At 36.4% G+C, this 16,194-nt stretch overlaps 1 protein-coding gene across 1 annotated transcript in view; it reads right to left on the bottom strand.

Moving 5' to 3' along the window:
* Positions 1 to 2,129: 2,129 nt before the first annotated feature.
* Ube3d (ubiquitin protein ligase E3D) overlaps positions 2,130 to 16,194 on the bottom strand; it is a 140,573-nt gene continuing 126,508 nt past the window's right edge. The window contains exon 10 of the mRNA XM_076859977.2: positions 2,130 to 2,630. Coding sequence (XP_076716092.2) covers positions 2,610 to 2,630 — 21 coding nt within the window. The 3' untranslated portion in view covers positions 2,130 to 2,609. The remainder of the gene's footprint in view (positions 2,631 to 16,194) is intronic.

Genomic DNA, 16,194 nt, shown 5'->3' with positions numbered 1-16,194 from the left:
AGCAAGCTTAATTATCAAAGGGGTTGAGAAGGCCAATTATATCAGACTATTTGGCTTTGCTTGGATCCTTTTCCTGGAATCACATAAGTTTTGTTAATATTAGTGGGTTCTTACTTAGTAAGGCTACTTTGGGCAAAATTATATAGGCTGTGGTTTTATGCAATCTATTGGCATTTAATATGTGTATCTCCATAGTCAGTCTGTATAGGATAGAATTATTTTGACCACATATGGGAACTAAGTTAAATATATTATTTAAGTTCCTAGTCTGAAAAAGCACCATCCTTTACACTTCCTTTACTTTTTCTCCCCTTAGTGTGCTGATTATTTTCGAAGATTATATTAAAACATAGCACTTTATAGTATAGTACTTCTCCCTTCCCAACCATGGAAGAACCAGTGGAGACCTGTCCAGCTTGAGAACTTCACCATAACAGGGTTTTAAGTTGCATGACAAATGTAAATGCAAGCACAGTAACTATCTGTTCTGTGTGAGTGTTGTGACACCACACCCCTTTATCCCTGCCCCTCAGAGTTTCTCAGTCATTCCACCTCCACTCCCCACACTGTGCCACCAAAGGGAGGTTGACTTGGCTCTTCCTAAGACCTCAGAAAGAGGTAAGGTTGACTCCACTTTACTTCAGAAGACAAGGTTTGTAAATAAGAAATATTATAGCTAAGTTTCTTGAGCAGAACAAAGTTATCGCTTGAATCATCAGCTCTTCACTATCTAAATCATAAATGTATGTTAATATGGTTATGGACATTTTTTTCTCCAGAGGGAGAAAAACTACCTCTGAAGAAAATTTGTTTGTATGCACAGGCTGAACTCTGCTTCACCTAATTTATTCCAATTTCTACCATTAGATCAATACAAACTAAACTCTAAGAAGCAGTCACACACGAAGGTGTTCATCATGAATATATTCATTTGTGAAAACAAAAGTACACTAAGACTCACCAAACCTTACTTCTCAGGCCACATCTTCTACAGCAGTATTCTTATCTACAACTGATTCTGCCAATCATTGCAACATCTGCAGACATTTTTGGTCATTGCAAGTCAAAATAGAGGAGGAGGAGAATGTGCTACTGACATCTGGTGCTAAACATCTTCCAATGCACAGGGTAGTCTCTCCCAACAAAGAATTGTTTAGGCCAAAATGAAAATAGTGCTGAGCATGAGAAACCCAGCTCTATAACTGATATGACAGAAATCAAAACCATGAAAAGTCAGCATGATGTTTGGGAGCTTGTTAGTAATAAAGCCAAACTAATTCTCTGTGGCTGTGAGTGTTGGACATAACACTAAGAACATCAATGTTTCAAACTGTGCTTAATAAAGTGATGCAGCAGGATCCAACAGATGGGTTTTACTCTTAGGTCAGTCCACCAGTTACAGAATTAGAGGAGTTACCCCACTGCTCTGCTGGCAGAGCAAGGGTTTGGTTGAAGTAAAGGAAGACAAAATCATGGCCAGTTCACAAAATCATAATGCCACATGACACCTGTGCTAAGAAAGTTAGGAAACTATGGTGTCAACTCAGGTCTTTGAGGGAAGAAGTATTAGATGGGTGGTCAGTAGGCTAGGATTAATGCCAAAAGGCTTGATCAGCAGCAGGGATGGTTGCAAAAACAAAGATGAGTCTTGACTGCACAGTGGGAATGAAGGATGTCAGAGAGAGGTGGAGGAGGTCACAAGCAGAGGAGGTGGATCCACCTGGCTCCAGGCCCAACCTTGAGCCTAGCGGTGTGATTCTGGGCAAGTTTCAATCCTTGTCTGTAAAATGAAGAGCTGACCTGAACTCTATGATTCCACCCAGCTCCATTATTCTCATTCAATATTTTCCTCACCTCCTGTTCTGGTACACAAACTGACCTGAACTCTATGATTCCACCCAGCTCCATTATTCTCATTCAATATTTTCCTCACCTCCTATTCTGGTACACAAACAACTGTACCAGGATGCCAGTAAGTACTTTTTTTTATTATTATTAATTTGCAATAGTATGAAGTAAAGAAAATAAAGAACAAAAAGGACACATTCAGGTTTGCAAACTCAGGAAAATTTTTAATTGGATAATTACTCATTCAACAAACATTTACTGAGCATCTTTTCTGAGTAAGGTACACAAAGCACTGTATTTTTGTTATTTAAAATCTGTTTTAAACAAACCTGAGAAGCTCTTTAAAGTTTATTTCCTAGAATTTACACTGAGTTCCACCAATGGTGTTCCTTGCACATTCCACATAGGACAGATGGGTCTCTGTTAGCTAATATCCTTCCAGGTGGTGCTGACACAGCACAGATTTGAATGCTCCTCTCTGTGGAAAGTAGCAATGTAACTCTATACTTACCCTGCTGACAACCTGCCACTACAACTTTCTTCACAGTGCTGGTTTTTCAGAGATCTAAAGTCAGCCCTTCTTTTAGATAATATAATGTAAACAAGTAAACTAAAAACTTTAGTGCAGTATTGCCATTCTGCAGCCCTGGTTCCTGTCTTTGTAATCCATGCCCACAGAGCTGACTGCTGGCCTTCAGTGTGCTCTGCCTAGGAGCTGTCTGTCTGTTGGTGGGGGTGGATGGATGCCTCAGTTCCAACAGTTACATCTTCAAAAAGGCCACCTGGAAAAGGAAGAGAAACCCCACAATTAATTGCTGATAGAACATGATGAAATGGCTGCATGCATGTCAAAACAGAATTAGACTAGTCAATAAGGATGCATACTGATCTCAAAAGAAAAATGACTCAGTCGAGCTAGACATTGCATTTTATAGCAAGAACCAATTAGTCTTTTTTTTAATGAACCATACAGTAATTAAGAATGATTCACACACACTTTAAATGAAAAAAAATATAAAGTTTTAATTGACACTAAAGTTATATTGCCATGAAATAATCCAGTTCTCTTTCCCATTGGTTCAAACTACTGTTTTGGACCTTCCATAAGCCAAATTCTGAGTCTCAAAGATTCCTAGGCAATTCTAGATCCTCATCACTGTTGCTAATTACATCAGCCTCTTCTCGAGTCATGCTGATACTTTTAATCATATACATTTATATTTATTGTGTTTGTCAGTAGCAATTCATCTTAAAACTTAAGAGTTCAAAAGAAAATTTAATTCATACAGGCTTATGTGCAAAATATTTTCAAACTATGAATGAGTCCCAGGTCAAATGCATCAAATTTCCCAATAGTTTTAATAACACAGAAACAAACATTGATGAAGTCAATCATAAATGTTTAAAAAGTTCTAGTTGCAAGGTGACAATAAGTTGGGAATAGTGCTAATATCGGGTACTGTCAAATGTAGAGATAACAATGGGAAGGCATGGGAGGCTTGGAAAGCTTGCAGTTGGCCATTTTGCAGGGTGGGGAAGGGTGAGAAACAGAAGTAAAAACATTCCATTCTTGGAGAAATATGGGACATCTATCCACAGCATCAGGAAAGTGAAAATCGGTTCCTAAGTCCCCAGTGCAGTAAAAGAAGGCATGTATTTAATGATCCATGTTAAGGGGGAAGGAAAAAGGAAGAGTCATGCAGGGCAGAAGGCATCTGCTTTATGTTGAGTAATTCAGAAGGATGTTACTATTCATACAGTGCTGGTAACAAAGGCACCTGCTGAGTTTCCACATCAACTTCCTGCTGAGTTTCTATATCAAGTTTTGCAATGAGCACACCAAAGTTGAAGGAACAAGCAAAGAAAAAGGTTAAGATTCCTAAGTAAAATGTAAACACAGACAATCAATACAAACCTCAGGGGCTTATTGTGAAGATCGAATGAGATAGTAGTTACGAAAATCCATGTGTTTCTTTCTCCCATCTTGGCTGATAACAGATATTAGAAGTCCACAAATATGCCAGATGGCTAAGGGCTGTTCAAAACAGACCAGCGTGGCCCATTAGGGAATGAGTATAGAATTAAACTAGAAGGGAGACCAGAGGTCTTTGAGTCGGACTTTGGGCCCTTTGCAGATGGCATCCTTGGCAGGTGATATTCTGTTTACCGGGACAGGAAGCTAGCCAACTTACAAAGGAGACAATGCCTCTGCTTATATTTGGAAACAGGAAGATGATGGATGAAAATCAGTTGTTATCTCTTTTTTAATTCTGCAAATTGCTATGTCATACAAGTATTCTAAACAGGAACTACTCAACATAATGATAACACTAAAAAATATCATTATGAAACTGGTTAAGAACTTTAGCTCTAGAATCATACAGACCAGTTTTTCTCAACTTAGGGTGATTCTGCCCACCAGGGAATATTTGGAAGTGTCTGGAGACACCCTTGGCTGTGAACAACTGGAAGGAGGTGACTGCTGATAACTAGTGGGAGAGGCAAATACGCCACTAAACATCCTCAAATGCACAAAACAGTCCCCACAACAAAGAAATATCAGCCCCAAGATGTCAGTAGTGCCAAAGTTGAGTAAGTGTAATTGCAGTAGTTTCTTTTGGAACCAGATCTCTCATTTATTAGCCATATGATCTTTATTACACTTGTTAGCTTTTCTCAACCTTTCCCTACCTGTGAAATGGGAATTACAACAGGACCTACCTGAAACTTGTGAAAAAACACTTCTCAGTACACTAAGCTTATTTTGACTCCTTTTGTCCTTAGCACAGCCCTAGACTTAGGTAAAAGAAGGCTTTTGAAACTTTCATTACAAATGAGGAAGCAGAAGTTTATAAATAAAATGCCTTGTACAGGCTACCAAAACTTACCATTGTTAAGTGGCAATGATGAGTTTAAAAGAAAATTTTGATTCTAAATTCATGCTTTTGCCACAGTAACTTTGTAGGTGAATGTGACAAAACTAGAGGCAAAGGGACTTTGAATGTTCAATATGGCCTCAAATATCAAAAGTTTGCTTTTCTTTGCCATGCCTGGGACTCTGAACTCAACTACAGGAGAGGCTGAGCTGATTAAGCAATGTAAAATGGAACTCCCCACCAAAAAAGAAAAACTTGAACATCTGACCTAATGTTTTCATATCATCTCTAGTTTTTATAGTTTAGCCTACCAAATATATGATGCTTTTTTCAGGTCTTAAAAACAAGAAACTGCAATCATCCTTGGGAAAAGGTACTGTACAATGCATTCTAGATTCTTTTTACTTAAAACACTGTGAGTTAACATTTCAGATGCTGATTTTGTGTTCCTTAGCTTTTATCCATGACAGGAAAAATTGCTTCCCCTAACTACCATTTATTTTAAGAGGGGATAATTTTATTTTGTTCTGTTACACTGAGAAAAATCTCTGTATTTCATCTTTTAATTTTGTTCCCCAAAGTAAAACTTTAAAGCCTTCAGACTCTATGAATAAAGCTGTAGTTTCAGGCTCTGTTGGTGTAATATTTCTGGAATATAATAATAAAATATAAATAATTACTAAAGACAATGGAAGATGGGACTCTCTCCTATGGCTGTAAGCTGTGACTCTTTGAGTTCTATCCACTTGAAGAAGGACACTTGGAATGGAAAGAGGGAATCAAGATGTCTACAAATAATGTCCCTGCTTTGACTTATCATCTAAAAACAATCTTCTTAAATCAACAAACAGCTGGACTGACACAATTGCTGACCAAATGTTATTTATAATGCTTTAATACATATGTGTAACATGTTAATGACTTTTAATTCTTTAATCTTAGTTAACAAAGTGATATTGTTAACTTCTTATTCTGCAATAGAAATTTGGAATTTCAATCAATTAAAAGATATGACATTAAGGCAGATGGTACAGGATAAAATTATCATTTTTTAAACCTATGTAATGCTTTGAAGTATGCTAAACACGACAGAAAAAATACTGGAAATGTCCCCAATAAAGCACATTGTTAACTTTAATGCATACTTTTATTTTTCTTTTGCAGTACTGGGTACCGAAACTAAAGGCATCAGGCATGCTAGGTAAGTATTCTACCATTGAACTTCATTCCCAACCTTACTTTTCATTTTAATTTGTGTTTTTTCCTAGATAAAGCTCATGTTCTAAGTTGTGTTCTGAAATGGACTGCCTTCATTGCATGGAAAAGGAGAGTTTACATTCTATGCTTTATATGGTAAAATATACATTTTATTGTAAAATCCAGTTTTTAGGATACAAGCATCATTCACAAAATAAAATATATAATATAAATGTAAATACAAAAATAATAAAATACCCGACTTTATAGCATTTATCAAATATATTTTGACCCTTAAAATAATATTGAAACTAAGTAGTTTTTACTAAGTCAGTAATTCAGCATTGAGCAGGCCAGTGTTGATTGTACCAGCATAAGTATTCCTCTCTCAGAGTGTGCAGGCTGGCTTCACTCATCAGTGGTTAGGTACCTTCCATGTCCCAGTTAGGGACCACACTGAGGAGAAGAGTCTCCTTCCTGATGCTAACATAGGAACAGGGGAGCTGGTCAAGTAATGAGATGATTCTAGTTAGGTGGGATAAATTTGAGATGGATGCCTATCAGCTGCCAGGAGAAGGAAACATCTTGAGTTATGAAAGGAAGAGAGACTTCTGAGGCAGTATCCTGAAGGAGGAAATTATTATTTTAATTATGAATTCTGTTGGGGGGAAAAAAGCACAATAAAACCTGGCATGGAGCAGAGCTTGGCACATACTTATTCCCATGGAAAGAAAATGGCTTGATAAAGGAATCACAGGCAAACAGGAAGGACAGAACAAAAGACCAAAAATGTGACAAGCAGCCCAATGAGGAATAAGACCCAGTCCCTTTAAACTGGCAACAAATATATGTGTACTTAACCAGGGCCCAAAACAGTAGAATAAGAAACATAAGTGCAGCCTTCCAAACCCATAGATTCTTCCCAAGTTCTGTAAGAACTTTTAAAAAGCAAGGAAAAAAGGAGACGGAGGTTTGCGAGTGAAACCATCATTTTGAATTTTTATAAGCCATGGACACACTATGATAATGTACCTATAACTTAACAGGCCATTGATTCTCATCTACTTGGGAAACGGTTAAGCTAAGCCGAGCCATGTTTCTCAGTGGACACCCAGATTGAAAGCCAGCAGTGACACTTCCAATATGAGAAACGCTGCTAACCTTGGCAACCCATGGAGCAAACATTTATATGGCAATAGTCTTCAGGTATTACATAAAAATATACTGCCTCAAGCACAAAACGTATTTGTCAGGAAATAACTGTACTAATATATGGTGAGTGGAGAAATGCATGCTATAAAGCAGTGCTCCTTCAACAAATAAACTATGATATTATCACCCATAAATTTAAAAGGTGCTTTTGTTGTTTTTTGGGGGTGCCAGGGATTGAATTCAGGGGCACTTGACCACTGAGCCCCATCTCCTTCAAAGCTCCTTCTCTTCCTCCTTTCTGTGGATTATCGAAGTGCAAACTTGGCAAATGAGAACAGTGGTTCCACTGTAGCTCTGGATTAGAAAGGTGTTTTGAAAATTATCACTGTGCTACCTACTGGTGACATGCCCCCTCCCCAAACAAGTTTAGTCAGAAATAGAATTCCTGGAGGTCTATAGAATCAATTTATTTGAATAGCTTCCATTTTTTGAGGAAAGGAGACTTCAGCAGCAAAACTCTTTTAATATATCATCTTTAAAGGAAGCCATGTTAAGTGTTGAAGAAACAGATATACTTAGGATATCAGCAAAATTGGAAATCCCAGGAGGGTACATGAACCTTCCTACTGGGAACAAAATAATTTTCTATAGCAGATGACTGCTTTCTGACATTTAAATAGGTTTATTTCAGTGATAATAAATTCCTAATTTAGCTATAAATATAAATTCTTTTAAAAGAGATCCAACCAAAGAAGAAACTTCATCCAGATAAAACACTTTCTGACCCATTGTATCAAGGATAAAGTAGAGAATAATTTGTGAGATTGTGGTTGAAGATCCCTCTGGTCAAAAGTGAGAAAATGCCATGAAAATATTATGCAATCAGTAATGAGATGCTAACAAGGGGCTCTGAGGTCAAGACTACCTGGGTGCACAAGTACAGAACTCTGTGAAGTAGAAAGGATGGCACCAGGTGATCCACCACACTTTTTAGGGAAAGGACTGAAGAAAGTCATAGCTACTTTTAAAACTTGCCTTGGATGATTTTATCTCATAAAACAGCTTTACTTCTGTTGTGAATATTCAACAAAGTCTTTACCGCAATTGTTAGGCTTGGAGAAATTAAGACTTACATTACCTACTATAATGTCTGTTTTAATAACTGATTATGATTGTATAAATTATAAACAAGTTAGAACATACAAAAAAACACACACAAAAAGGAAAATACAAATTTCGGAGCTTCATTGCTCAGGGATAACTACTGTTAACATTTTGGATATCTTTCTAGGTTTTTATTTTCTATGTATACCTGGACATTTCTATGTATGTAACTTTATAAAACATGGTGATGATTTTCATGTGACAATAATATTTTTTTAGAATAATTTTAATGACTTTGCTATATTTCACTATGTATCTGTATTTCTTGAGTTGGGGAGGGGCAAACGCATGATTTATTTCATCAGAAAGCAAATTTGAGGGTTTTGGGAGGGGGGGATATTAGATATTGAGACATTAGCATAGTCTAGCCTAGTGGTTCTCAACATGTTGTCTCTGGACCAGCAACATTGGCAGCACTTGGAAACTTGTTAGAACGGTGAGTTATCCTTCCTCACTCCAGACCGACTGAATCAGAAACTCTGGGAAGGGGCACAGTAAATGGTGTTTTAATAGACCCTCCAGGTAATTCTGCTGCTCCCTACAGTTTGAGAGCCATTGATGCTGAGCAAATCATCTGACTTACATGATTCAGCTAATTGGAAGAGAGTTCACAGGTCCTCTCTTTACTTCAACAAACTGAGTTGCATTCTAGACCAGTATAAACTAAAGGCACTGGTTTGGGTGTCAAAAGATCCTTTTTAAAAAAAATAAAATTAAAAAATTACATTTTTCCCTTCTAGGAGACAATAAAATTGTCAAATATGAGAGGAAGAATCAAATTAAGCCTAGACCCATTTCTTTTTTAAAAAAACATGTAATAATGGTATATACTAATAGAGTTCAGGGTAATGTTTCCATATGTGCATATGGCATTCACTGATCAAATCCCCCTTGGCCTACTCTCCCCTTTCCCAGTCCTTAGTAATCACTATTCTACTTTCAGGTGGACTTTTTTAAGCTTCCAAATATGAGAGAGAACATGTGGCACTTGTCTTTCTATGTCCAGCTTATTTTATTTAACATAATGGGCACCTAGGCAGCTTCCATACCTTAGCTATTGTGAATAGTGCCAAAATAAACACAGACCTTTGGTTATCTCTTTGTTATGCTGATTTCAATTCCTTTAGATAGATACCAGGAAGAGAGATCAAATCTACCATTTGATCATATGGTAGATCTGCTTTTAGTTTCTTAAGGAACCCCCATACTATTTTCTATAGTGGCTATACTAATTTGCATCCCTACCAATAGTGAATAAGAATTCCTTTTGCTCCACATCCCTGCCAGCATTTATTATTATTATTATTATTATTATCATTTTAGAACAGCCATTCTTACTTGGGTGAGGCGGTACCTTACTGTACTTTTGATTTGCATTTCCCTGTTAATAATATTGAACATTTTTTTTGTAAATTTGTTTTATTTGTATTTCTTCTATTGAGAAGTACCTACTCAGATCATTTGCCCATTTTTTAATTGGATTTTTTGTATTGTTAAATTTTTTGAGTTCTTTAAATATTCCAGATATTAACTCTGTCAGATGAATAGTGGGGATATATTTTCTCCTGTTCCGTAGGTTGTCCCTTTACTCTCTTGATTGCTTCCTCTGATGTGCAGCTTTTTAATTTGATATACCATATACAGTGAGTCTATTGAGTGAGTGGGTTGTATATTTTCTCTCATATGTGGAAGCTAGAAATGAAAAAGGAAAAGAAAGGCAATGGAGGAGGAATTAAGAAAACGAAGTTTTTGTATGTTGGGAGCAGGGAAAAGACAGCTTCTAATGGGCCCTGATGGGGGTTTCCTTTCTAAATCTAGTCACTCCACATGGGTCTCTTTAGCAAAATCATTTGGTTAATGCAGATGAAGGAGACTGTCACAAATTTGAATTCAAAATAAGGCTACACATGACCAAAAAGCTGGCAAAGAAACCAAATATTTTATACATTGTTGGGGGAGATATAACATGGAACAGCATTCTAAAAAACAGTTTCCTTTAAAATTTAACATGAAATTACTATATGACCCAATAATTGCAGCCTTGGAATTTGCCCCAGAAAAACAGAAACTTACATTCACATAAAAACCTGTATATGAATGTTTACGGAAACCAGAACATTTTAATAGTCAAAATCTGAAATCAATTCAGGTGAATGTTTAAGCACAATGTCAGATCCATACCATGGAATACTAATAGTCAGCAATAAAAAGCAGCAAATTGTTGATACATACCAACACTTGTAAGATTCTCTAGTGAATTATGCTGAGTTTAAAAAGTCAATCTCTAAAGGTTATATACTGTATAATTGCACTTATAGAACATTTTGAAATGACAGAATTTTACAAAGAGAGAAAAGAGTAGTGATTGCCAGGACCTAGGATGTTGGGGAAGGGAGAGAAGGTATGCTTACAGAGGGTAACAGGAGAGATCCTCATGTTGATGGAATTGTTCAATGTCTAACCTGTGATGGTGGATACACAAACGCATACATACTACATGTGACTTTACAAAATTACCTCAATAAAAATTTCAACTAAAAACAATGCTGTATTACTTGCCAAACAATCTTGTCTAGTTTACATCAATCCAGTTACTACTGGACGCAGGATTGAGATGCTCTATTCAGTCTTACATTGATGTTCCAGTCAACACACATCACCTGAGATTCTTCCAGTTTTCCTCTGTGGAATTACCTTAGTAGTATAGTAAGTTAATTCTGAACTGTGTCCTGAAGCAGGTGACTACCTGGGAATGACATTGTATTAAACAGGGTTGGGCTGACAGCCTGCCATTAAGTGCTTAGGTTACGAACAATAGCACCTGCAATTCTAGGTTGTATATGAAGCACTTACTTTAAATAATCCACTAAGCACATTTTTTGTCTTTCTTATTGTCCCCTTTTCTTTCTTTCTTTTTTTTTTTTTTTCTCTCCATGCTGGAGGTGGAACATAGGGCCTCATGCATGCTAGGCAAACACCTTACCACTGAGCCACATCCCTAGCACTTTTTTTTTTTTTTTTTTTGGATTCTAGGGATTGAAAGGAGGGATGCTGAGCCACTGCGCTACATTGCCTTGGAGTGAAAATGAGTAAAGACTTGATCATTTTCCAGAATGCTATAACAGTTTTTCTAGACACAGAATAGGCACTCAAAGTTTTTATCAGACTGAATATATTTAAACTAAGACCAATTTGAACCTTAAAGTTAATATTACCTTACAAAAGTTCTAGGGAAACAGAAACATAATATTCCAGAAATAGAAACTAAAATATTCCAACATAATTATCATTTTGGTCTATTTTTCCAAGTAGTTTAAAGATGTAATTTTTAATATTGCTTATATGTGCACATTTTATGATATTTTTACATGCCACTCAGCAAATTTTAATTCTTTATAGATGCAAAACAGTCCATCATAACTCAATCCATTATAAATTCAGATATTTCTAAGGTTTATTAAGCTCATCAATAGTATTAAAATAATTATTGTCATGTTTATAGATCTGTTTGTCCATACTTTGGAATATTCCCTTAGGAGAATCCCAGAAACAGAATTCCCAGATTGAAAGGTATGGTATGGTATGGTATGTAATTGATCCATTTATTGACAAGTGAAAATTTCAACCAAGTGAAAATTCTAGAATTAGGTCTTTTTTAGTGATAATTTAATAAGAGAACAATATCTCAATGCTTTTGTCTGAATTTATTTAATTGCCATGAGTTTAAACATCTCCCAAATGTTTAATAACTATTTTTCTTTTTTGTGAATTATATGTTCATGTCTTTTTCATTTCTGTATCAACAAAGCATTTATTTTTTTAATAGTAGTAATAGTAATAGCAGTAATTCTATAAGCTCTTAAGAAAATGTTATTTTTTTTTATGCAGTGAATAAATCGGGTGCCAGGCATGGTCTCATCTCACTAAATTCTTAGAAAATCCACTTGAATTAAATATCTAATTTAATGCCCCCAAATTATAAACGAGAAATTGAGGTTCAGAGAAGTTACATAACTTTTGTTCATGGATATAAGCTAGTAACAAGGCCAGGTTTGCAATCAAGTCTTTGTCTCTGAGCCTAGTATATATTTTTTTTTCATCATAAAAGCTCTCTTCCATCTAATTACAGTGAGAGATAATTGCTATGGTAACTTTATTTAAGGAAGGACTCTATAATATTCCAATTTTAAGCCAGATTTAATAGCTAGAATGATGCAGTCATCCTATCTTGTTGAGAAGAAAGTATATTCCTTCTTTTGGATTAATTGCAAAGAGGAGAAAGAAGAGTTAGAATGGCAAATTAAAACCCTACTTGTAAAGAGAAATCATTCTTTGATTAGAGGAAAAGCCCTGCCAGATGAGGAGAGCCAACAGGACAGATGAGAAACTGGTCTAAAACCTCAGGAAAGAATTTTTGTCTATAAGTTTAAGAGGTAATCTAAGTTATATTGGCATAGTTCAGTCAGTTCAGTAAAAAACATTATGACTTGGAATAATCAAAAACAGTTAAAAGACTAGTCAGAGAGGTACCAAATATTTAAACAGATGCTAATTTTCTTTAACCATTTAGTCTCCCAACATCCTTTTGAAAATATAATATGTAAGACATACAAATCTTCAAAAAGAAAAACATGCTAATATATTGGTTTTAAACACCAATAATTTCTTAGGTCTATTGTTTGGACTTGCTGGAAAGAAATAGGGATCATAAAATTGTAATTAACCTGTTTATTTTAAAGAAAAGCAAAAGAATGGCTTTGGAAGATTTTATAACCACAGGAAGAGCACTTGGAGGAAGATACTATGTGATATTTTACCATGAGCTTGGGCTTTTTACTTTAAGCCCCTTGGAAAGCCAAGAGCAGTTCTTGACAGAACTGTTCACCAATCTTCTCCAGATCATGAACACCTTTGGTATGGAAGTAGCAGGGCACATGTAGTAATGAGGGCCCTCAGCATTCCAAGTGGCAGGTTTACAGTCTAAGCTCAAAGAAAAGCCAGGTATATCAAGCGTACCTAGGAAGGTCCAGAAAGGTGAATCCAGTTGATATAAAAAGACTGGAGAATTGGAGGTTAAATGCATTAAACAGAGAGAAAAGACAAGAAATTAGAGCAAGAAGATAGCATTTTGTACACAGCTGAAGGGAGTGGGTGAGCAGAAAGACACAGGCTCTAGGTCCTGGGACAGATGAGATGACTCCCTCCTCAGTACCTACTAGCTGGATTCCCTCTCCCAGCCCCAGTTCCCTCCAGTTCTGTCCACCAGTGTTTACAGGGATTAGTGATAAAATACATAAATGGTCCAGCAGGCCCTGGAACAAATGAGGCCTTCCATAACTGAAAGAGCTTATAATTACTATAAACATTATTATGCCTAAATGTTTATTTTAAGTATGGTTACAGATGCATCTATTTCTCTGCTGTTCATGCATAAATTCATGTTTCTTTAGTTGATTATTTTTAAAGGAAGAAGCACAAATGGCTGATTGTGCATAAAAATATTCAAGGCTTAAGTAGGACTTTCTTTTTCTTATACAACCCTAAGTAACAATGCATCTACCAGTGACAGGTACAGAAATTACAGATATTATGTTTGAAAGAAAAAAAATGCACATCTATAATGTTTGGAAACATAGAAATGTAGGTGTCTTAGTTAGTGTAGGATATCATCTATACCTGAAAAATAATTGCATGCCCAGAGGCCACTGATGGGATTGTATAGGTTATCTATGAAGGTCTGTAATAGGAAGTACTCCCATAGATTGACATAATCCACTCCTGAGAAATTCATCTCTGAGCCTGGACATACTGACTAAGCTGTGGATCTTTAATACATGAAACTATTTGGTTAAAATTATGATAATTAGGCCCTTTGCAAATATATCCTCTTATACCATAAGATTAACTGGAAAGAAGAGTCTGGATGATTACTTATCAAATAATGAAATAATGGACATGGATGGACATAAATATGACCTGTTACAATTTAATCATTAGTATACTACAATGTTAACTGGACTTTTCTGGTTAAGGGAGCATTGAATACTTGGAAATGACAAAATCCTAACCACATTTTGCTAGGGAACCCAGCATCTTTTAAAATCAGCTAAAGGCCACAAACTGTTGGTGTCTGGTTCATTATAAGACCTGTATCTTGCCATCTTCCTCCAGAAATGCAGGCTCCATGAGTTATCTTCACTGACTGAAGCTCTTGCAGACTTCAATGGAAGTCAGAGGCGGCTTATGTAGAGCTGAAGGGGAAGCCTGGTATAGGAGAAAAAATATCTGTCTGTCTATCTATCTATCTATCTATCTATCTACCTATCTATCTATCTATCTTCCAAGACAACATGGTGAGATTACCTGGCATTATATTGTAATTTATAAAATGAGCCTCCCTCTTTCTGCTTTGTCAGGGATTGAATTAGACACTGCAGTTTCTGGGAGTGGCCCCAAACAGGCATTCCCTCCCCAACATTACTGTCTGTGAAAGCTTACTTAGCCAAAAGCCTTCTACAACCCTTCTCAACGTGGTCTGAAATTCATGATTGGAGAGTTTCAAATGTAACATTAAATGTCAAGAGGTCCTTTGCAGCAAAATGGGAAATAATGTCTTCAGGATTAGAGAAGATCAAAGAGGAGACACAGAAACTTAAGGCTTTATGTGATGAGAATAAGGATCATAACTCGTTCAACTTATTAGGCCACAAGAAAAAAATACACTACTTGGATGGGGGATCAATTTTGAAGATCACACAGTGTTTTAGAGGTCTTCAACACATCTAAGTTGCTAAGATTGTGAACATAAAGAAGTATCCCAGGGAGGCCTCTGCACCTTCAAAACTACTCCATTTGGCATAGTTTAAAGATAAAGCCTATAAACACGAGCGTAACATATTCTCTATTTTCCATGATTAGGAATTAAACATTCCTTTGAAAAAAAATGTTTTTTAATGTCCCCATATTTTCTTGGAGGTCTTCTCTTTCTGAGGCATGAGAAGTGAATGGAAAATATTGGGCCCATGTGGGGTGCCTTAGTAGAGATCTTTGGAGCACCTGGGCCTATGGTGAGATAAGTAAGGGTCATGATCTTACTTCTTTCCTCAAGAATCCTAGGTTCATAACATTAATGTGATGCTAAAAAACAAATGTAGGGAGAAAACTGTTGGGGGCAGTTCAGATCCATGGGATACTAATCTTTTCACCTTGGCAAACCTATAAACAAACAAGCCAGACACAGCTGCTGACTCAGGTCTGGTCATCCCCAGCAGCCCTCACTCTCTGGCCACACATCTGCCTTCCTTCTACAATAAACCCATGGCCCACACAATCTTCAGGACACTTCATAGAGCTTCTATTCGTTTTCAACTCATGAGAAATTTTAAATATTTCTTATTCTCTAGGAAAGACAACAGTATAACAAATCCACCTGTACATATTACCCAGAAACCATAATTACTAACCCATAGCCATTCTTGATTTATCCCCTGCCACAGGACCCTTTTGAAGCAAATCTCAGTTCTGTTATCTTGTATACAACTCAGATGTATCTACAGAAAGGGACTACTATAACAATAAAACCACAAAAACATGATGACAAATAAAAAGGGACTACTATAACAATAAAACCACAAAAACATGATGACAAATAAAACATTGATAATAATTCCTTAAGCTAATCTAATATATTAATTCATATCTACCTAGTCAGTTATCAAAATTCTAACTAGCTCGTACTTCTTTTTTTTTTTTTTTTTTTGCACCAGGGATTGAACCTAGGGGTGCTTCACCACCGAGCAACATCTCCAACCTTTTTTAATTTTAAAATTTTGAGACAGGGTCTCGCTAGGTTGCTGAGGCTGCCTTGGAACTCATGATACTCATACCTTAGTCCCCCAGCCTCTGGGATTACAGGAGAGCACCACTGTGACCTGCTAGCTTATACTTTTTTGGGGGG

The sequence above is a fragment of the Callospermophilus lateralis genome, chromosome 6 (genome assembly GCF_048772815.1).
Source record: "Callospermophilus lateralis isolate mCalLat2 chromosome 6, mCalLat2.hap1, whole genome shotgun sequence".
Lineage (NCBI taxonomy): Eukaryota > Metazoa > Chordata > Mammalia > Rodentia > Sciuridae > Callospermophilus > Callospermophilus lateralis.
This window is presented reverse-complemented; position numbering and strand designations above follow the sequence as displayed.